This window comes from Perissodus microlepis, chromosome 19 (genome assembly GCF_051167445.1).
Source record: "Perissodus microlepis isolate ML-2025 ecotype Zambia chromosome 19, ASM5116744v1, whole genome shotgun sequence".
Classification (NCBI taxonomy): domain Eukaryota; kingdom Metazoa; phylum Chordata; class Actinopteri; order Cichliformes; family Cichlidae; genus Perissodus; species Perissodus microlepis.
Window position 1 is genome coordinate 11,118,145 of NC_140479.1, and position 20,296 is coordinate 11,138,440.

At 43.6% G+C, this 20,296-nt stretch overlaps 1 protein-coding gene across 10 annotated transcripts in view; it reads right to left on the reverse strand.

Moving 5' to 3' along the window:
- bltp1 (bridge-like lipid transfer protein family member 1) overlaps positions 1 to 20,296 on the reverse strand; it is an 83,926-nt gene that overhangs the window by 42,358 nt on the left and 21,272 nt on the right. For 9 of the 10 annotated variants that reach the window (XM_084915247.1, XM_084915249.1, XM_084915255.1 and 6 more), the window contains exons 18-45: positions 19,535 to 19,641; positions 19,226 to 19,434; positions 18,843 to 19,061; positions 18,402 to 18,539; positions 16,512 to 16,688; positions 16,176 to 16,304; positions 15,452 to 15,571; positions 15,006 to 15,334; positions 14,199 to 14,449; positions 13,714 to 13,957; positions 13,056 to 13,547; positions 11,693 to 11,966; positions 11,454 to 11,591; positions 11,224 to 11,294; positions 10,782 to 10,955; positions 10,178 to 10,298; positions 9,873 to 10,022; positions 9,282 to 9,409; positions 8,742 to 8,944; positions 8,350 to 8,550; positions 8,014 to 8,225; positions 6,762 to 6,913; positions 6,253 to 6,403; positions 5,936 to 6,088; positions 5,529 to 5,769; positions 5,153 to 5,301; positions 4,288 to 4,519; positions 3,664 to 3,813 (exon numbers count right to left, since the gene is read on the reverse strand). In XM_084915247.1, coding sequence (XP_084771373.1) covers positions 3,664 to 3,813; positions 4,288 to 4,519; positions 5,153 to 5,301; positions 5,529 to 5,769; positions 5,936 to 6,088; positions 6,253 to 6,403; positions 6,762 to 6,913; positions 8,014 to 8,225; positions 8,350 to 8,550; positions 8,742 to 8,944; positions 9,282 to 9,409; positions 9,873 to 10,022; positions 10,178 to 10,298; positions 10,782 to 10,955; positions 11,224 to 11,294; positions 11,454 to 11,591; positions 11,693 to 11,966; positions 13,056 to 13,547; positions 13,714 to 13,957; positions 14,199 to 14,449; positions 15,006 to 15,334; positions 15,452 to 15,571; positions 16,176 to 16,304; positions 16,512 to 16,688; positions 18,402 to 18,539; positions 18,843 to 19,061; positions 19,226 to 19,434; positions 19,535 to 19,641 — 5,315 coding nt within the window. The remainder of the gene's footprint in view (positions 1 to 3,663; positions 3,814 to 4,287; positions 4,520 to 5,152; positions 5,302 to 5,528; positions 5,770 to 5,935; positions 6,089 to 6,252; positions 6,404 to 6,761; positions 6,914 to 8,013; positions 8,226 to 8,349; positions 8,551 to 8,741; positions 8,945 to 9,281; positions 9,410 to 9,872; positions 10,023 to 10,177; positions 10,299 to 10,781; positions 10,956 to 11,223; positions 11,295 to 11,453; positions 11,592 to 11,692; positions 11,967 to 13,055; positions 13,548 to 13,713; positions 13,958 to 14,198; positions 14,450 to 15,005; positions 15,335 to 15,451; positions 15,572 to 16,175; positions 16,305 to 16,511; positions 16,689 to 18,401; positions 18,540 to 18,842; positions 19,062 to 19,225; positions 19,435 to 19,534; positions 19,642 to 20,296) is intronic. The other variant, XM_084915248.1, reaches the window with a different exon arrangement.

Genomic DNA, 20,296 nt, shown 5'->3' on the forward strand with positions numbered 1-20,296 from the left:
AACCTGTCTCGCTCTCTGCTGTTATGGTGCAGTGTTCATTTTCTGTCTCTAAGAGCCACCCATGTCCCAGGCCACCTGAACCTGGGGCCGGACCTTCTCTCCAGGGGGGGTCCTCTGGTGAGAGAATGGAGGTTACACCCTTTAATAGTGGCTCAGATTTGGGACCTATTTGGCAAGGCACAAATAGATCTTTTTGCTTCCAGGGTAAATACTCACTGCCCCCTGTTCTTCTCCATAATCGACCACGATGCACCCTTGGGCTTGGACGCGCTAGCGCACCAATGGCCAGACGTGCTCCTGTATGCATTTCCCCCAGTGGAAATGATATCTCCAGTTCTAGAGAGAGTGCGTCGGCATTCCCTCTCTCTGATTCCAGTGGCCCCTTGGTGGCCCACAAGGTCGTGGTATGCAGAGATAATCAGCCTGCTAGCAGCGAGTCCTTGGCAGCTTCCTCTCCGCAGGGATCTCCTCTCTCAGGCGGGAGGAGAAGTGTTTTATCCGCGCCCAGATCTGTGGCGCCTTCATGCTTACCTGCTGAGAGGTTAAACTTGATTGCTAAGGGTTTGCCACCTAGTGTGATAGCGACAATTCAGAGCGCTAGGGCCTCATCTACTAGAGGCTTGTACGCTTACAAATGGCGAGCCTTCGAGCAATGGTGCCAGGACCGCCACACTCTCCCATTTCAGTGCTCTATTGTGGATGTTTTGACATTCCTGCAGGAGCTGCTGGATAAGGGCCTTTCATTTTCGACAATTAAGGTTTATTTGGCAGCTATATCTGCTTGTCATATTGGCTTTGACGGGGTGACACTAGGTGCGCATCCCCTCGCCATACGTTTTCTGAAAGGAGTTCGCCGGCTGAGGCCCGTGCTTAAGTCCAGTGTCCCTGCTTGGGACTTGTCTTTGGTGCTGGAGGCCCTTTGTAGCCCCCCATTTGAACCCATTGAGTCTGTGGATATGAAATTTCTTTCATATAAGACTGCATTACTTCTCGCTTTGGCTTCGGCAAAGCGAGTGGGTGACCTTCATGCGCTCTCTGTGCATCCCTCCTGCACACAGTTCTCTTCTGATGGCCACAAGGTCGTATTGCGTCCAAATGCTGCCTATTTTCCCAAGATCATGCCTGCATCTTCTAGCTCAATGGAGTTTGAGTTGCTGAGTTTTTGCTCCCCTCCTTTTGCATCTGAGGAGCAGAGGATGCATTCTCTTTGTCCAGTGCGTATGCTACGCACCTACATTGAGCGCACTCAGAATGTGCGTTTATGTGACCAGCTGTTTGTCTGCTTCGCTAATCCAAATAGAGGTAGAGCTCTATCGAAACAGAGGCTGTCCCACTGGATTATAGAAGCTATCTCACTGGCATACGGCACCAGTGGTCTTGCTTTGCCCCACGGGGTGAGAGCTCATTCCACCAGGGGGATGGCAACCTCATGGGCTCTTTTTAAAGGGGTGCCTGTAGCTGATATTTGTGCGGCAGCTAGTTGGGCATCACCGCACACTTTTGTGCAGTTTTATCGGTTGGACGTTACAGCCCCTTCGGTGGCTCATGCTGTCCTTTCTGCTGGGTCTACCACTCACTAAGGATGTGGTGGTCCGATTCCGGTTCGGTGGCTGCTCTGTGGGGCGTGTATATATGTCCCATACTTATGTGTTGTACCGAGTGAATCGACTGAAAGGGAACGAATAGTTATGTCTATAACTTCTGTTCCCTGAAGGAGAGGAACGAGGTACAACACAAGGTGGCCCCACTGAGCAGTTTGGCTCGGTGAAGAGCGGCTATCGAACTGAGGGATGACTGTGATGACAGCGGCTATATGTGCAGGCGGGGCCGTGCGCGTGTCATCACACGTCATCTGCCTTAAAGGCGTGATTAAAGGTTTCTTCAGCCAGGACACGCGAGGGCGTGATATCCCCATACTTATGTGTTGTACCTCGTTCCTCTCCTTCAGGGAACAGAAGTTATAGACATAACTATTCGTTTTTCAGTCATTTGCATGGCTGATTCCAAGTAATAAACTGCTATTAAGAGAGAGTGAAACAAAATGCAGAGTGTCGCAGTTTGTAGCTTAGAAGATGAGTGGGAGTACAGGGTAACAGAGCGAGGGATAGAGCGGTGTTGTGAGGAATAAGAGAAATTTCAGGTCACTAAACTGAGAGTGTGTTTAGCAGGAAAGCACCAGTGAGGAAACAACATGAGCTTTTCTTACACAGCTTCAAGCTGAGAGAGGCTAACAGGCTACCACATGACTTGAGGTGTATAGACTTCAAGACTCACAAAACAAAAAGGACTCCTAGTACCACATTAATAGAATATTAATAATAATCCTTTAATTGTCCCACAAGGAGAAATTTGGTCTTTGCAATGTGAAGGTTTTGAAAATACCTGAAATGGCACCAGTGGTACAGCTAAAAAGAGAAGACACACTGGAGGCAAAGCATCTGTCTGTATCTTATATATAACTGTTATACGGGTTCATCTTGGCACACCTGGACTACAGCCCCTTATCTACCTGAACAGAGGCATCGTTACATCCTTCCTCAGTAAAAATCTTTACACCGGCTCCTACTACATCCATCCGAGGATGCTTTTTAGTCGCATCACTGACATTTCAGTCCTACATGTGTTCTGCACTTTTAGACAATGATGAATTCACACTGACCAAGTGGATGTTGCATGCCCAGGCAGCATTTTAATCTAAACCACACAGAGCATTTCCAGTAGTGAGAACACTTGACTTGGATATCTGTTGTGTGCTACAAGTAAGAAATGGCAACAGGGGCCTGGGCCCCGACTTGTTTTTCTGATACGATCCAGAATTCAGGTGTGAGAACAGTTTGAGAGGCTTCTAAGAACAAGACTAAACACAAGAAGAGACTAGCATGATGATTTTAAATTAATCACTCTAATTGGTGGGAATTCACAACTTTGGAGAGGCAAGAAGACGGTAAAGCCTGATGGAGTTTTTAAGAGAACAACGACTCGTTCATATAAGATCATGGAGGCCATGTCTTCCACCCTCATCCAAATATAGGTCACATCTGGCTTAAAAAACTAAAAGACAAAACAAAACAAACAAAAAAAAACAAACAGCCAGAAATTCAGAGCTGAGGCTTCAGAAACTGTGTAGAGCCTTTTCTCATTTCATTTTAGTCTCCAATAGCATGCCATACTTTTGTAAAACAAACTGGTTTCTGTCTTTTTTTTTTACGAATTTTGCAGACTTTTGTGCTAATTTTGCAAATCGTGCAAAACAAAAAGGCGACGCAATTTCCAATTTTCTTTCATTGCAATAAATCAAAAATATCTCTCTAGTATATATGAAGGTGGTCTGGATGGCTAACAAACTAATGGGAGAAATCACAAACTAGCTGCTAGTCAGCTAATTAGTTCAACAACACCACCAGCACAGCACTCAGTGACTACTTAGCCCTGACCTCCTTCTGGACTGTTATCTGGCAGCGGTTGGTACTGGTAGCAGGGGTTGACAGAAGAACCCAGTGAGGCTACTGAAACAACATTACAGAAAACTTTGAACTGTTACCGCAAGAGTGAATATGTTAATAACTGTTTTATCTATTCCAACATCATCATAACAAAAATGCATAAAATAGAGCATTATATAGCAAAACAAAATCATCCTCTGTTAAGCTCATGGTGTCTCACCTGTCTGTAGACTGTTGTGCTGGGAGCGGTTGACCGGAGACTCCTGGACTCCAGCCCCCGTCTTGTTGCTCACAGCGTTGGACATCCAGTTGTAAAAGCTGACAGAGGAGGGCTCCGACAGCAGTGGGTGCTCAGTCAGCATGTCTGTCCCTAAACAAGGAGAGATTGAGAGTATATTGCATCATGGAACAGACTACAAAAACCTCGATATTACACTTGGATTGACTGCTGTTCATGCATAATTCATCTTTTACAGTCAGCACGTGGATAATGCGTATAAGGAGATGTTTCCACAATGTTCCCACTTTCACACCTTAAAAACATATTCTAATCAATTTTTTTTTCAGCTTTTATTTCTCATCTTTGTCCTTCTTGGGTTTAAGTGCAAATCTCTCTCTCTACATATTTGTTCACAGTGAGCTGGTGGTGGATTTAAGAGCACGCTGCAGTTTATTCATTACTGACATTGCTGAACAGCAGAGGTCACTGTTGGAACAGAAATGCAACTAGATTGTTTGAAGCTGTGATGAAAATCAAGTTCAAGCTAATGATCGACTTTTACCAGAACCTTCCCCATACTGCAGTTAGCAGCGGTGCAACAAAATAGCAGTTGAGTGTGAGCACCTGTGCGAGTGAGCGAGCTGCTCTTGGTTGCGGTGGCGGCAGACGGCTCATTCCTCTGGGGCGTGCCCTCCAGCAGATTGTGCAGACTCCGAAAGCTGCCCGTCAGGTTGCTCAGAAGGCTCTCCTTCCTGGGGCTGTCCTTGGCTGGCAGGCCTGCGCGGCTCACATGGGCGGGTGAGTCAGCTGCTGTGTCACCGCTGGTGTAGCTCAGCGACTGGTAGGGATGCGAACCCTGGGTATGACAAATGTACAGATTGCTGAGAGGAGTTTGTGTTCACACTATATAATTTTTTTCTCAAGCTGCCAGAGCCTGTTCAAGTTCAGCGACAGGTGGGATAAACTTCGTCTGGCAACATTATGAACATGGCTGAACCTAAAGCTGAGGTAATACTTTTTAGACAAAAGAGCCGAGTTGTCTAAAACAAAAAAAATACTGTATAAACACATCATACTTTAATTTAGGAGAGAGGAAAATGTCATCTCGTCACTCAGTGTAAAGCTCTAATCCCTCCTGGCTTTCCAAAAGCAGAATCACCTTCATACCACAGCCAAGACAGCACAATCAGTCTGCAGTGGAGAGCTACTACCTTTGCAAAGTGTTTATGTAAACCAGACTATCATTATGCAACCTTGGGTTTTGAAATGTTAGAAAAAATAAAACCAAAAAACAATGACTCTCTTCAGAGAGTCATTGAATCTCTCACGACAACCTAAAATTCCTCATTTCATCCAACCGACAATCCAAACGTGTGAAATCCACAATCTCTGAAGATTTTTTTCATTACAAGAAAGTACGTCCATCTGTTGTGCCATCTTTACAGCCTGCTTTGTATACGAATGCATGACATAAAACCGAAACTCATACCTTTATTCTGAGCACAGACTCGTTGTGTGTATGCGACTTGGAAAGTTTCCTCATGATCTCCACTCCGCTCACAGGACCAGAGTTGGCTTCCTTCGGTGGGGGGCGGCTGCATGCTACCTCCAGCAACATCGTGTGTTCACTCACTGTGGCTTAAAAATAACAACACAAAATAAAACTCTGAAAAAAAAATCCTTTAAAGAGGTTGAACAGTCTGTCACTCAACCCCAGAGCTCCTTTCAGCAAACTAGTGGTATCAGTCTATAACACATCTTTGCAAACACTGACAAAGTAAAGGTCAAGAGCTTCACAGCCCATCTGTGGCAACAGATGGGTGCCTCACAATATTATTAGCACTGTGAAAGCTGTAGTTTCCCACCTGCATCGAATTCAAATTCAGCTCCATCCGCGCTGGTGTCACTCTGCAGAGCAGCTCCATTGTCCAGTCCCAAAATTGTGTCACCCTGGTTCTGCTGAGGCTCCTTGGGTTTGGTAAGCTGGTTGGGCCTCATCAGACCAATAGCCTTGAAACCCTGAGTTACCACAATGAATTTCATCCACTGCCTGGCCAATGCTACCAAACCTTTCTTTAGAGTGACCAGGGCTGGAACCCCATCATTCTGGGGTAAAAGGAGAGGAGAGATTAGCGCCACTGTTTCACACTGACAACAGATTCATTTAAATAATGCAGAGAAGACAAGGGAAAAGAGACGTTTGAGGCTACACTACACATGATCATGTTATGATCATGCAGCAGTGCAACAGAAGAGAAGGGCTCATACTAACCATAGTAGCTTCCTCTATGACAGAGTAGTCAGCTTGTTGCAGGTAGCGGTGCAGGATGTTACAAAGCATGCAGGAGGGGTTCTCGTGGAGGTAGCGGGCTCGTTTGGTCACGCGGTTGTACTTGCTCCTGATAGGGATGTGGATGCTCTTTTTCTGTTGGGGAGAAATAAATAAATAAATCCATCTGTTGCTGGGAATTATAACTGTTTTAAATGTTTTTTCCCATTATATTAAGCTCACTTAAGAAAATGTTTTGAAATAATAATTCAACCAGGAGACCCATACACTCCTGATGTATACACATATGTGCTCCTAACCTCCAGAGCCTCGGTCATGATGCAGCCCATGACTGCACAAACGCGCAGCGTGCCCTCCATGTCCAGTTTCCGAAGTGACGATTTGAGCTGGTCAATGGGAACCAACCAGGCTCCAATGGCAGGTGTGGCTGTGCTGAGAAGATTCAACTGCCTATAAACACACACAGACACAACAGTCACCTTAATAACCACTGCTCATTACAACCAAAAATATAATCAGACTTCTGCAAAGTTTATAGGTTAAAAGGCACTGCATTTAAATTAATATGCCTGCAACTGGTTAAGAATTGCTTTGTTTCTTTATTTTCTAGTGCAGATGCCAAGCACAGTAGGCTAAATAATGAGGAAATTCACAACTCAACTTAAAACTAAAAGAGAATGACTAATCAGCTTATTGTGCTTCGGACAGACGATGATGAAAAGTGGCTGACGTAAAGAAAAGAGCTGGTGTGATTTTAATACAGCTTTTCTGTACAGTGTATAGTCATATAGGCATCACAGAGCCCTACCTGGAGATGGCCTGTGAGGCTGACCGCACATTGGTGGGAGCAGCAAAACTGAACCAGATCTCTCTAATGGTCAGTTTCATGCTGCTGGAGTCAGGCGGTGGGGGCATGAGAGGAAGGTCTTTCTTCAGGTCGTCTGATTCGACCCCTTCGTCCTGCAGAGCAGAAGTGAAGAGGATTTAACAGGAGGTAATGGATTTATGGCTCTCCTCTGTGTAGAGCTCCATTTCCTATCACAGATAATTTTTCAGATTCAATAAAATGTATGCAAGGTTGTTGCATCTTTTTTTCTCATGGGTGCACGAGAAAATATCTGAACATTAATTTTATTGTTTTAACTGTGAGCAAAACAAATCTGAATCAGACTGTTGTCCACTAAAGACAATGTTCAGTTTGAAATGAGTGCAGCAGAGCTTTTGCACTTTTTTACAACACTGTTAGCTTGTTGCCTAGTTGTTCAGGATAAATTCTATAGTGATGATACATATCCAGCGAGGAATATGGAAATGAACACTTATCTGACTTTGATTCGGAGCATTAAAATAACTGATTCTGACTGAAATCTATTTTCAGAAATAAAGCCCCCGTGAGGAACCTGCACAGTGCTCCACTCCGTCTTCATCAAGCGCGTGGGGGACAAACTGTAGATACATGTTTTTTTCACAGCATTTGTTTGTTCCTGCGAGTCTTCCGTAAGAAACGGTGCAACAGGGTCCTACTGTTTGCTTTTTTTGGTTTATTTTTTTTTTTGCCAGATCGGAGCTGATGGCACTGCAAAACAGTGTTTGATTCTGAAGCAAAGTCAGACTGATGCGTCTTTTGCCAGCTTCACTCGCTTTTCGGTCCTCAGGCTGTTTCATGCTTCTGCAGAAAAATTTAAGCATCACATCTGGAAACACCTGTCGGCTGTGAAAATTCTGCCTGCCTGCTCAAGCAAGATGAACATGTTGTGTGTTGCTGTTTCTCACACTTCTGCCTTTTAGATGAATATCTCACTTCTTCAGTAACCTCATCTTTTCAATGCGGCTGCCCTTCAACCCCCTTACAAATGCATTACTGTTACAGTTTATGATTTTGGTTAAACCTCCTGTTATGCTGTTTATTACCAGAACCACTTTGGTATCACTCTTTATTGTGCAGTGGCCTATATCTTACTGTCATGGCAATTAGTTGTTTCACCCTAACCAAAAAGCCATCAGAGTTATGTGCATTTTTTTAGCCACTTCACAGGCTAGAAGACTTTCTGGTTTCTCACCTGGTCGTCTGAGTCTGAGTGCTCATTAACATCAGAGGCTGGACTGACAGCATCATGTGGGAGGTTGTCATCAGACATATCAGTACTATAACCGCTTCCTGTCTGAGAGCCGGTTGAACCGTTGGACTTTGACATTCCTGTCTTCCCTCCTGCGTCTGAGCGCCCCATCACACCGAACGCATTGTAAAGAATAGCTCCTGACTGACGGCCCCCTGCAAAACAAGTGTAACACATTTATAAATGGCTACAGAAAAGCCCTCATCTAAATCAGAATATTCAGATTTCCAGGAGCAAACTTAGTCAGGATATATGTTTAAGGAGCCTGCATTGACTTACCTTTGACTGTGAGATTTTCAATGCCACATTCAAACATGATCCAGCCCCATTTCTCCAGAGATGCGGCAGAACGGCCCAGATCGCCTGCTGTTGCCTGGGCATCAGTTTCATCCACCAGTGAAAACTCCTCCATTTCCTCCAGGCCAAAGAGAACTTTGGACTTCTCAAAAGGAATTGCTGTGATAGCACATGTGCCAATATCTACAGATGAAGAAGAAGTAACACAACTATTAGAAAATGCTACAAACCTTATAAAAACAACATGTGCTAAAATCCAGCGAATCTTGATAGCGAAGGTCAAATAAGAGCAAATCTTTCCACATTGTTACACAGCGTTGTAACAAAGAGGTTGGAGTGATGTTCAAATAAGACTACTGTTCTGCAAAGTCAACCTGTGGAGTCCAGGCCTCGGAGCTGGCTGTGGATTCGGTGGATATTGAGTCTTGCAGCAATCTCTTTGCCTTTCTCAATGCCGGCGTTGGAGCGCAAAGAGCCCGAAGACTGAGGCTGCATCTTAGTGGCTGAAGCGTACTTCTCAAACATGACAGAGGGTCGGCCATGCTCGGTGGTGTTGGGAGTCTCTTCTACAATTCCCCTGAAAGCAGCAGTGGAAAATGTGCATGTTAAAAATCTTTATAATGTAAATTTAGTTGATTTCATACTCTGCACATCTCCTGTTTTCAATCAAACAAAAAAAAAAAATCTGAATTAGGCTGAATTCTTAAATCCTACTGACCTAGCACTCCTAAAAATATATATATATATTTTTTAAAAAAAAGCAATCCAACAACCAAACGTGATGGAGTGTGTCAAACAGAGCGTGTCAAACGAGGATATTTGCCCCGGGCATACACACTCCAAAAAGCTTAGTCACTGTAAGACTGTAAGAACACAAACACATACAATGTCATGACAAGAGCTGGAGGCATTACCTGTTCATCCTGAACTGGGTGGCAATCCTGTCAAAGCACAGTGCCACTAGAGACACATGTGTGACACTCTTACTGGAGCAAGATGGTGACCCTTCCTCTACAGAGGCCTGCAGGAGGCAAAGGTTCACCTGCACATAAAAGACAACAAGAGAAAGAAACACAAATCCAACTTGAAGTTAAATGCTGTGTGGGAAAAATATTGCTCTTCAAAATCAAACATTCAGAAATACTTGTGTCCAGAATAACAAGAAAAAGTATGATAGTAGTCATTTAAGTAGTCATACACATTCGATTCAGAGGAATTGAAAAATGCTTGTATAATCTAATGGGGTCTGAAACTTCAGAAAGGGCCATGTTTCCAAATCTATAGTTCCACAGTAAAATAAAAATAATAAACAAGCAGCTAAATAACACTGAGCTATTATTAAAATACTCCACACTAAATCAGAAACTACTGCATATTCATTGTTTCAATATAAAGGGATCTGCAGCAGTGCTCATGATTCTGTGCTTGCTCCCGACCCCTTGTGGCTAGAGCATATTTTTTAGGACAGCCACTGGCCTCTCATTATTCTGGGTCACAGGTCTCACCTTGGGGATGGACACGTTGGCTTGGAGGCCCTTGATTTTCACATTATCTGGTTTGACGGACAGGTCTGTCTGGCCATGGGAGATGTTTAGGGAACCAGGGGTCGTGCCCTCTGTCTTGGACAGCTTATGCTCCTGCTTGCCTGTTTGGCTCTGTGCGGATCCAGACCCAAAATAGAGGGACAAGAGTCAACAGGCAATAAACCCCGCTTCTACTCACTTTTAAGCTAAGGCAGAGATTTTATTAAATCTCTCAACATTTAAATGTTAAGCTGTTGTTGCCCTGCTCTGTGACTTGCTGTACTTACAGACTCAGTGACTGTAGATTTGCTGATCTGATAGGCTTCATTGAGGACTTTCCCGTGCAGGTCATCCAGAATCGCTGCTGGGTGTCGGATGCTTGCAAAGTGGGCCATGGACTCGATGTACCTGAAACAAACCAAGTACACAGAGCTATTAGAAAACTTCTAGTTTTATAGAAAGAGTTGATACAAGTTTTATCTATCTGCAAAAAACTGTAAAGGCTCCAAACTGAACAAGTGATTAATGTCTTTTAGAACATTTCCAACCCAGTGCTGCTGGCCTCTGGCAAACTAAAGATTCCCACTGCTAAACAATCAAGAAAAGGACCAGACTCTGAAGCTCTGTCAGCAGAATTTTAGATCCAAGTTTCAGTGTGCAGAGGGATTAAACTGGCTTAAGGTCAAATCTTAGCCTCAGGCTAAAAATAACCGGAAACTAAGAAAGTGCAGTGTGAGAAAGAGTTTTTGGCAGTCATGAGATTATCTTTATAATCTGGTTTTTCAGACCAGTATTAAAAACCCATTTCTAAAGGAGATGTGGCTAATGAGGCAGCCTGACAACAGAAATGTTCCAGGCCAGCTAACTCTGTCTGATAAGCCTCGTAACTACCTGTCCAGGGATTCAGCCACAAGAGGTGTGAGCACCACGTTGATGGCTCCTTTCACCTCCACAATGGCAGTGGTTCTGGTCTGAGCTAGGGGCTGCTCCAGAGACCAGTCATCTGTGGTTGTGTCCTCATCTGTGTTCTCCATGGCCCTCTTATCCAGGGGTGTATACGGGGTACTGTAGAGATATGAAGAGAGCATGAAGCAAACATAGAAGAAGCTGCAACCTCAAAGGACTGCAACTTGTGTGTTGTAGAGTATAATTAGTAATGGTGGCTGACACATTACTGGCTGATAAAAAGAAAACAATGCCATGAAGCTGAGCGGCAATACAGTAACTTCATAATTAAAAGTTATTGGAAAAATCTATGACTTTGAAGCAAAAAAAACCACACGTTCCTATGAGAATTTTTCAACTGGAAGTGATAAAGACGAAGGACAAATACCTGTTGTTCTCACCCATCAGCTGAACACCTCTGTCTAACAGTGAGCTGGCTGAGAGGCCGTGCTTTATTACCTGTAATGTATAAGAAACAGGCCCATTCTTAAACTGGTCTGAGTGAATAATGGACATAGAGGCACAATGCCAGCATTTACAGCATTACAGAGGAAATAATACATGTGGACTGAGTCAGTAATCTCACTACATGAAGACTAATACTATTAAGATAAAGACCTTAAAGCTTGGGATGGAGAGCTGGTCAAAAGAGCCAGAGCTCTCCTCGCTGGTAGGCGTGTCCAGATCAAGGGGGCGATGCAGCGAAGACTTGGAGGTTCTTTTATTGGTGGGTTGTTTGACAGACCAATTTGAGACCTAGCAGAGGTAAAGTTAAATATAGGGATAATAATCAAATTATAATGTCAGACTATAGATGAACGAATTTTCCATCAGGGGTGTAATGCTAAAGAATTTACCTGGTAGTGGGCTAGGTAGTTCTGGTAACACGCCATGACGTGAGGCTGTCGAGTTACCGGGCCCGGTTCCGCCATCTTTTCTGCCTCCACTGAGCTTTCCTCCTCCATTGCCAGGGCTGAGACAAAGGAGGCCTGAGATGTGTGGCTGGGCAGGGGCTGAGGCGGCAGTGGAGGGAGTGTAGGAGGCATCGGCAGAGGACGTGGTTCAGTGATCAGCTCCCCATTGAGAACGTACGTGAGGGGACCCTCAACACTGTGGTAGATGGAGCTTCGGCTGTGGGAGGACAAAATATGAATAAAAAGGACTCAAATTAATTTGTCAAGTGATTAAAAAAATGTCAGTGTTATGGTGTAAAACGGTCTTTCATTTGATCTAAAAGCAAAAATCCTTTGAAAGCTTAGTTGTGAACCAAAATGTTGAGAACGTCCGTGTGCAGTTTTATGCTCTTGAATTCAGCTTTATGCTTTCATAGTTTCCACGAGTGAAACTTTTCACGAGAGCGAATCGATTATTTATGTTTTCGTGGACGCTGTATCAATCAAAAAAGCGTGCTGAAATCAATGCGAGGGCAATTTATGGCACCAGAGAAATGAGGAGGTAGTTTCAGAACGAGAGCGAAATCCAATTTGCGAAACATACCTGCAGTGAGTGGCTGCCGTGGATCAAACATCTCATTTGTTCAAATCCCCTCCATGACGTTCAGCCGTGCATGCATGATTGAGTCGCAGTAATAAAATAAAGCTGCACCATATTTAGCTTCAGGCCAAGTTGCTTTACACATTGATATTTGCAACGAGTTTGGTATTAAAGATAAAAAATTGCATAACACGGTTCAAGTATTCTAACTCATAGCTGAATCGAGCCATTTTACAATCATTGTAAAGATTGAAAGTCTTCTAGTTACTTGTTTTTAAAAGGTCTCTGAATTTTCTTCCAACTCCAGCTACCTTCAAACTTCAAGTGAAACCACTCATTCTCTTGGTGTATTTCAACAGAGTTTTAATCTTAACATGTACAATATATATCAAAACAAATTCTTTACAACTGCTCATTATTATTATTTAAAAGGGGCAGCACTTTGAAAGAAATGCAGCAAGGTCAGAACTTTTCTAGACAGGTCATTAATTCATCTGCTCTTAGAGAGGAGAAATGAGAGACTCTTTGATGTTACTGTGAGCTGTCTTCAGTCTACCATCTCCTTAATCCCCATGCTTAACCTTGTACATGATCTGACCATGCGCTCGCTCTCAAATTTTCAAACTCTTTAACTTTGAGAACTTTTGCAAGCTTCCCTGGGGCTTAGCGACATTTGGAGAATATTGCACGCTCCATTTTCTAAAGTATGTTATCATCTCATCTGACCTGTAGTTCTCCATGTGATACGGTGGCTGCTGAGGCTGCTGCATCTGCTGCCTCCTCTTCTTTTTGCGTCCTGGGTAAGTCCCCGGTCCCTCGTCAGCGCTGCTGATTGGCTCAAAGTCCTCAGCAGCGGAGAAGTAGGCCTCGCTGTCGGCCACTGACATGCTGGAGTCGGCAGAGCGGTACTGATGGAAGGTGTTCGAGTCCGCTGATGGCGTGAAGGGAAAGGAGCCGTAGCTTCTACGCTGATGGGGGGAATCCAAGACGTTCTCATCGCTGCGGGAAACCTCGCTGCTGAACTGCACGCCTCCAGACAACACAGGTGGCGGCTTATCGGTGAAAACGGCCGCCGACAGGCTCTTGGTGCTGCCCAGCCGACCAGAATGCACAGAGGACTGACGCTTGAGAGGAGAGCAGAGGGGTGAGCGCACTGAGGAGCGGTCCTGGGAGCTGTTGGGTGAGACTGGTGATACTTCTGGGACTTCCCCTAGGGTGCTGCAAAGAAACCGGGGAAAATGCAGCATTCAGGAGGCATGACAGGAAATATATAGAGGGAAAACTTCAACATTTTATATCTAATAAATGAACATAACTAGAAGAGTTCAATATTTGGGGTTCAGAATTTTTGGACCACAGTAAATTGCATGAATGTGCAACTCACTCAGCAGGGCTTTTGCCATTCATGGGGAACACGCGTTCCTCTGTGCTTGGCGAGGGGGAATCTCTCTCTCCTGCCAGTAAGGGTAAGGCAGCACTGGAGGAGCTGTTTTCTTCAGAGGAAGAGGCCGAGCTGTGGGATCGTTGGGGCACCTGGAGACTCAGGTGTTGCTGACCATGTCTCTCAGGCAGCTCAGGAGGCAGACAAGGAGAGTGTGTGTCTGTTTTCAGTCCTACCGCCTTCCCTCCTAAATGAGAGGGATTTAAAAAAAAAAAAAGTATATACACGAACATATTGTTTATCTAAAACACCCTCAGTCACAGAGCCGTGGACAGAAAAGGACATGCATTCTTCCTGCACGGTCTTGTTTAGTCGGAGAGGTTCCTTTTCTTTTGCTTATAAATTAAAAAGATTGCAATTATTCTTTATTTTTTCCTTAAAAGGAGAGTCACTCTTGTTGATAGTAGAAAATAAAGAATAAATCTTACCATCCACTTTGGGCGTTTCCTTTGTAATGATACACTCCCCAGGCTGTAGCAAAGATTGGCCATAACACATGTCTGACTCGGTGCTGGATGAAGAGAATGCAGATGAGGAGGAGGGCGTCAGATCTTCTAGCTTGAAGAAGTCCAGCCCCATGTTGGTACCCCCAAAGAACCTGCAGCCACCGAGGCAGCCACAGCGGTTCCTGTTTCGCTTGTTCCGAATGCTGGCATCCTCTGGCCACAGGAACCAGAGTCTGAGGAAAAGAGGAGTGAATAAATAAGATAAATTGAGTAAGTAAGAAGAGTTTTTGGGCTCTCTTTCTTAGCTGGGGAAAAAAAGAAAAAAAAGAAAAAAAAAAGCGTTTTCTTTCCCTGCTGTACGCCTGATTTTGTCCAGTTATTCATACTGAGACCTTGACAATAAAATGTACCTGTAACATTTACCTACAGTAATATTACACATGCTGGAATATAAGACTGAAAACAAAGTACTTCACTAGCACTGGTTCCTTAACAGATTCTTAATTATTCCATTCAGAATCACAGCAAGTGACCAAAACTCTAGTCTGATATCATGTTTAATGAGTCAGGATACTGTAAATGACAAAATTCAATGAACAACATGTAAATGAGTTGAATAGCTTCACAACTGTCTCAGTGACACATTCTAGAGGAGTGTGATTCAAAGTGTGAGTCAGTCCCCCTCTGAAAGAAATGTCAGCTTTTACATTCTCCAAAACCTGCAATTATTACTTGTCTCCCATTTATCTCATGGGTGCTAGTGACCGCACTTAGGTTTTTTTTTTCTACCTTTTGGTTTGAGCATCGTGCAGTTCCAGAAATTGCCTCTGCACTTCACATTTGGCTGGGTGGTCAGCAGCCAGGGCAATATCTGCCGTGATGAGGTTCAGGTTGACTGCCCCCGCCTCCAGCCAGACAGAACGTCGCAGCAAAGGTGGCTGACCGAGACCCAACGGCTGACCCGGACCTTGACCCTGTCCAGCCGGCTGCAGCCTGGTCACTTCAGCGTGTTGTTGTTCAATGTACTGCCGGATGTTTACATCCTGCACCACAGCGCTGATGCCCTCGCCCACTGCCTGGTTGTGCAGGTTACAGTTGGCTACACGAATAATGCCCGTCTGGAGGTGGGGAAGAAGAGAGAAAATAGAGAAGATCCTCAAAAAGTATAGAAAAAGAAACATTCTGAAGTTAAACAGTTATAGCTTCAGAGTTTTGGGGTTTTTTACGCTCATTACCTTGATACTGGCAGCACAGCCATGCTCGACAATGAAGAGGTCAACTCCATCCATGGCCAGGCGGGTCATGGTGTACTTCAGCTCCTCGGATGTGCGACAGTGACCGGGGAGGCAGCTCAACTGAAAGACAACCATCATTTAGTAGCAGAAACTTTTGAACCTTTACTAAAAGCCAAGCTCCTGTTTAGTGTTAGACTGTGCTTTAAATACTGCTGCACAGCCTGTAGACACAGTGGCTTAGACACTAATGAGGGTTTTTAGGCAGCATTTTCAAAAATATCCTTGTTAGTATTCGAATACAGACAAGACACTTTGTGAGACTTGTTCCATCATTTTATACATCATGGTGCTGTGTATGTATAGCTGTTCCAAGCAGATAAATAGATACGGGTTAGACTTTTTTCTCAGACTTTTCTGTGACAAAAAGTGCACTTTCTGAGTCATGCATCATTAAAGACAGGCTCAAAGTGGTCTCCGTTTATTTTCTGGTCTCATTTAAACATTTCATTTCACAAAGGACAGCTCGGACCAGCATTCAAATCTCACAAAAAGCAGCCATCAGCCAGAATGATCTAATTTAGCAGCTTCCAGTAAGCAATTCAGACACACGACTGCTAACTAGTTCAAACCGGAGCCTGACAGCTACAGCAGAGAAAGTGAAAATGTGTTTAGAAATGAGTCTCAAATATCACGCAGTATTTCATTGTATGCTGTCTGGCTGCACCTTGGCATCGCAGATGCGACGATCAACACCGTGCTGGCAGATGACAGAGGGCTTGGGTTGTTCTAGCTGGAACTCCCGGGAGAACACGTGGAAAAGGAAAGTCTTAGCCCACTCAATCATGCTGGCCACCTAAATAATCACCACAAAAAACAGTAACAAGAAAATAAAATAGATACAGTGATTACGGGGGTTTGAAGCATGAAAAACATTAAAGCACAGCACATTCTGACAAGCTTTTAAGTAAAAATTTGCACATTTCTTTAAAATTTGCAAACGCAGGTTTTAATTTCTACTGTACTGGTGTTTAATTCCAGCTAATAAAACAGACCCACACACCTGTGGAACAGTGACCCTGCCGGTGAGCCCCCCAGCCTGCATATCAATAAGCCAGGCATACTCCAGTGTGTCACTGCCCAGAGGAAGGCCCTGAGCAGAGAACATGGCGTGGGCCCTCATCTGCAGGCCAGACAGACTCAGGTGGCCGTCTCTCAACACCCCATCAGCTGTGGGACGCTGTCACAAAAGAAAGGATTTGCACTTACAAAACCAACATAAATTGATATGACACAATGCTTTTTTCCCCCTAAAGTGTAACCTGTGACCACTTTAACAAGCCTCCAGATTTTCCGTATTCCAGATTTAAAGAGTGCATATTATCTAGCCAAGGGAGGGAGATGAAGACACATTCTCTGTCGAGGATTAGTGAAAGTTATTAACTCAGCAGCAAATAGGATCTAATACAGCTAAAGATTACAAATTCTGTGCAGTTGCACAATATGCAGCTGCTTATGTAAATATGTGGCTATTGCAAGCGCGATTCACATTATGCAACATCTACAGCAGTTTTTATGGTTTTTGAAGGACTGAATTGCCCTTTCAGCCTAAGTTTTAAAAAAGTCAGTGTTTGTTTTTTTATTGCTGACTCAATTAAAATGCAAAGCCATATAGTTGCTTGACTTAAGTGGTTTCAAGTAATATCCAAATAAATTCAAGTTAATAGCAAAATTGCACTGAAAATACTCCTACAAAACACAACTGCTGTCAGTTTAAAGGAAAGAGTAAAGAAATGGCAGAATTTGCTTAAATTAAAGAACTTTGGCTAAATGTGATTAGTATGAGAAAAGTAAAATACACCAGCACCTGGAGGTCTCAGTTTATTGTCCACATTTGGGTAAACAGCTTTTGAAAAACACCTTCCAGTGTGGAGATTTTCACAAACTCAGTTTCTGCATTTACATGTGGACATGACAAACAAAGACTTACACCTCTCCTTATCTGACATCAGACTGTGCACTGTGTTACTGCTCCATCAGGCTGCCAATAGGCCAACATTTCTTAGGGGTTATATCATCACCTGTTGTTTCCTTGACAGAACTTGACATAGGTGTTTGGATTTTCATGGGGACAGAGATTCTTAAACTAAAGCTGTATGATGATGATGATGATGATGATGATGATGATGATGATGATGATGATGAAGAAGAAGAAGAAGAAGAAGAAGAAGAAGAAGAAGAAGAAGAAGAAGATGAAGATGAAGATGAAGAAGATGAAGAAGAAGAAGAAGAAGAAGAAGAAGAAGAAGAAGAATAATAAGGAGGAGGAGGAGGAGGAGGAGGAGGAGGAGTGGACACTAGGGCTGTGCGATATGACCAAAATTTCATATAAGACATCTATCATCCCGATAACGATATAAATCACAAAAATTTTCTGTAAATATTTTAAAATATTTTAAAAACCACAAAGGTAGACATGAGTTGCATAATATTCACCAACCAGTGATTAAGATCTACTTAATGTATCGAATTAGCCTGTTGTCACGATACTTAATCTTAGCTTGTATAAAAACAATCTTAAGGTTCAGCTGAAATACTGAGAAGTTGAGCAGATGTGGTCTAATGCTGTTTTAACTTCAGTTATTCATTTATGTTTACTCACTATAGCTGCATTAACATGGTAAAGCGTAACTCTGTGCTCTCCTGCAGGACAGCCCTCTAAATAGGAGTGTGGTCTGGGAGTCCAAAAATAGTGTAGCACTAAGATGCAGGTGCCTTGCGTCACTGAAAGGCGTAGAGGGAGTGAAATAGAAGAATTGTTTGCTGGAAATACGCAAAGATGGGACTAGAAGCGTCTAAGACAAAACCAATTAGATATAGTCTAATACTTATATATTTAGGAAATTCCATAAATCACAGGAGCCCAGCATCAGCAGGTAGGTGAGTCTAATACCTGGTAGTTGTCACTGACAAAGATGTGAACAGGGGACAGGAGCAGCTGAAGCTTTGTCTCCTTGTAGCCCTTTTTCATCTCAAAACACAGCCGCTCCAAGAAGCCGGATGGAGCTTCGGGACCCTCGCTGCTGCAGTGCTGTAGAGCCCAGAGACAGTAAGCAAACATACTGAGTCATCAGCACAGACACACACTGATGGAAACCTACTAATCAAAGATAATGAATGTATATTATTGAAGGTATACAATTCTTTCATTTTTCTTTTACCAATTAAAACACAATATTTAGTAACTGATTACTATACTTTAAAAATGGCTTATTTTGTTCGTCTTACACTTGACTGTTTCCCACTGCAGTGAGCAAATGCTTCATAACCATATTCTGTGCACTAACTCTGCTCCCCACCCCTCGTTCTCAACTACTTGTGTCATCAGTCTTACCACTGGCAGCCGGCCATGAACTTTGTAGAGGTTAATGAGCACGGTGATGTCCCAGGGCCGCAGGTCAAGGGGATGGATGTCTGAGGCTTCTTTATGTTCGCTGTCTTCCATTCCCAGTGGAGACCAGCCAAGGCCCGAGGAAGTAGAAGTGGACAACACAGGGCTCGACACGGCTTCCTCGAAGTCTGTGTACATGTCATCCTCGCCAAAATAATTTTCCTGTGAGAACAAAATATGAGGGAGATTAGAAAATTGTTTAAAAAAAAGGGCAACTTTTTCATGATTTCATTCCTCTTATGCTTACTTGGTGCTTATGTTATGAAGTGTCTATTAATAAATTGGTTCAGTGACTACATAGTAAGTCATAGGAAGAATTTCGGTACCTTGATGGAAATCAGAGCTCGGAGCAAAGGCCCATAGAGAATTATTTGAGAATCTGGTGACATTTCCATTTCCACATGAAGTCTGTCAGGGGGCAGCTCTGAGGGGTCAGTGGTTGCCCGACTGTGGGGCGCTGAAGCAGATGTGTGAGCCACTGAGGTGTGTTCTGGGGGCCGCAAGGCCGATAGCATGGATTCCTCCATCTCAGAAACTGGGAAAATAATCAGAGCGAGGTAAAACAACAGTATCTAAACATGAATGTAAACAATGATGACAGATTTTAAAGAACTCATACTGAGCAGTTAGCTTACATGACTGTTTGAGTTGCTCATCAGCCTTCTGGGGATAAATGGGGTGCCAGGTGTAGTCAATGATAAGCAAAAAGTTGGGCACACTCCAGCAGTCTACCCAACCAGCTCTGATGTAAGGACGAGAAACACGGACACTCAGAGCACAGTCATAATGCTTTATCACCATTTCAGATGGATTTTACACTTTATCGTTTGCTTCATGACCCGTTCATCCGAGGACACAGCAGACGCAGCAAATAGGTCACGCCTGATTTCTCGGTAGCACACAGCGTGCTGGCTCAGAAAGTATTCGATCGTAACCTCCCAGGGGGTTAGTGGGTGTCTGACAGTGCTGCGCCTGTGGGTCATGTCTAATAAATGATCTGGATGTTGGTTATCATGTACCCAGTGCACAAGGCATGTGCTGCCTGAATAGCAAAGGATCTTTACAATCTCTTTAAACTCCCACTGACCGAGTGGTTTACACATTTGCATAACAGGCCCCGGTTCAATTCCTAGTTTGTCAACACTAATCTCACACAGCTCTAATGTGAGCAAAACACATAACCTGCTGAGTTTTGACAAGTAAAGCATTTACTCTTTTATTCTTTATTCTCAAGTTCACAGAACTGAAAATAAATTTGAGGATTCATCAGTGATTTGTTAGCATCTGTAAGAAATATCACAATACAAGATAAATTTGGAGCTTGATAAATAGGTAAGTTAGCTTTTAAACCTTGCTACACATCCATACATACATCTTTGTGGGGCTAGGAGTCTAAC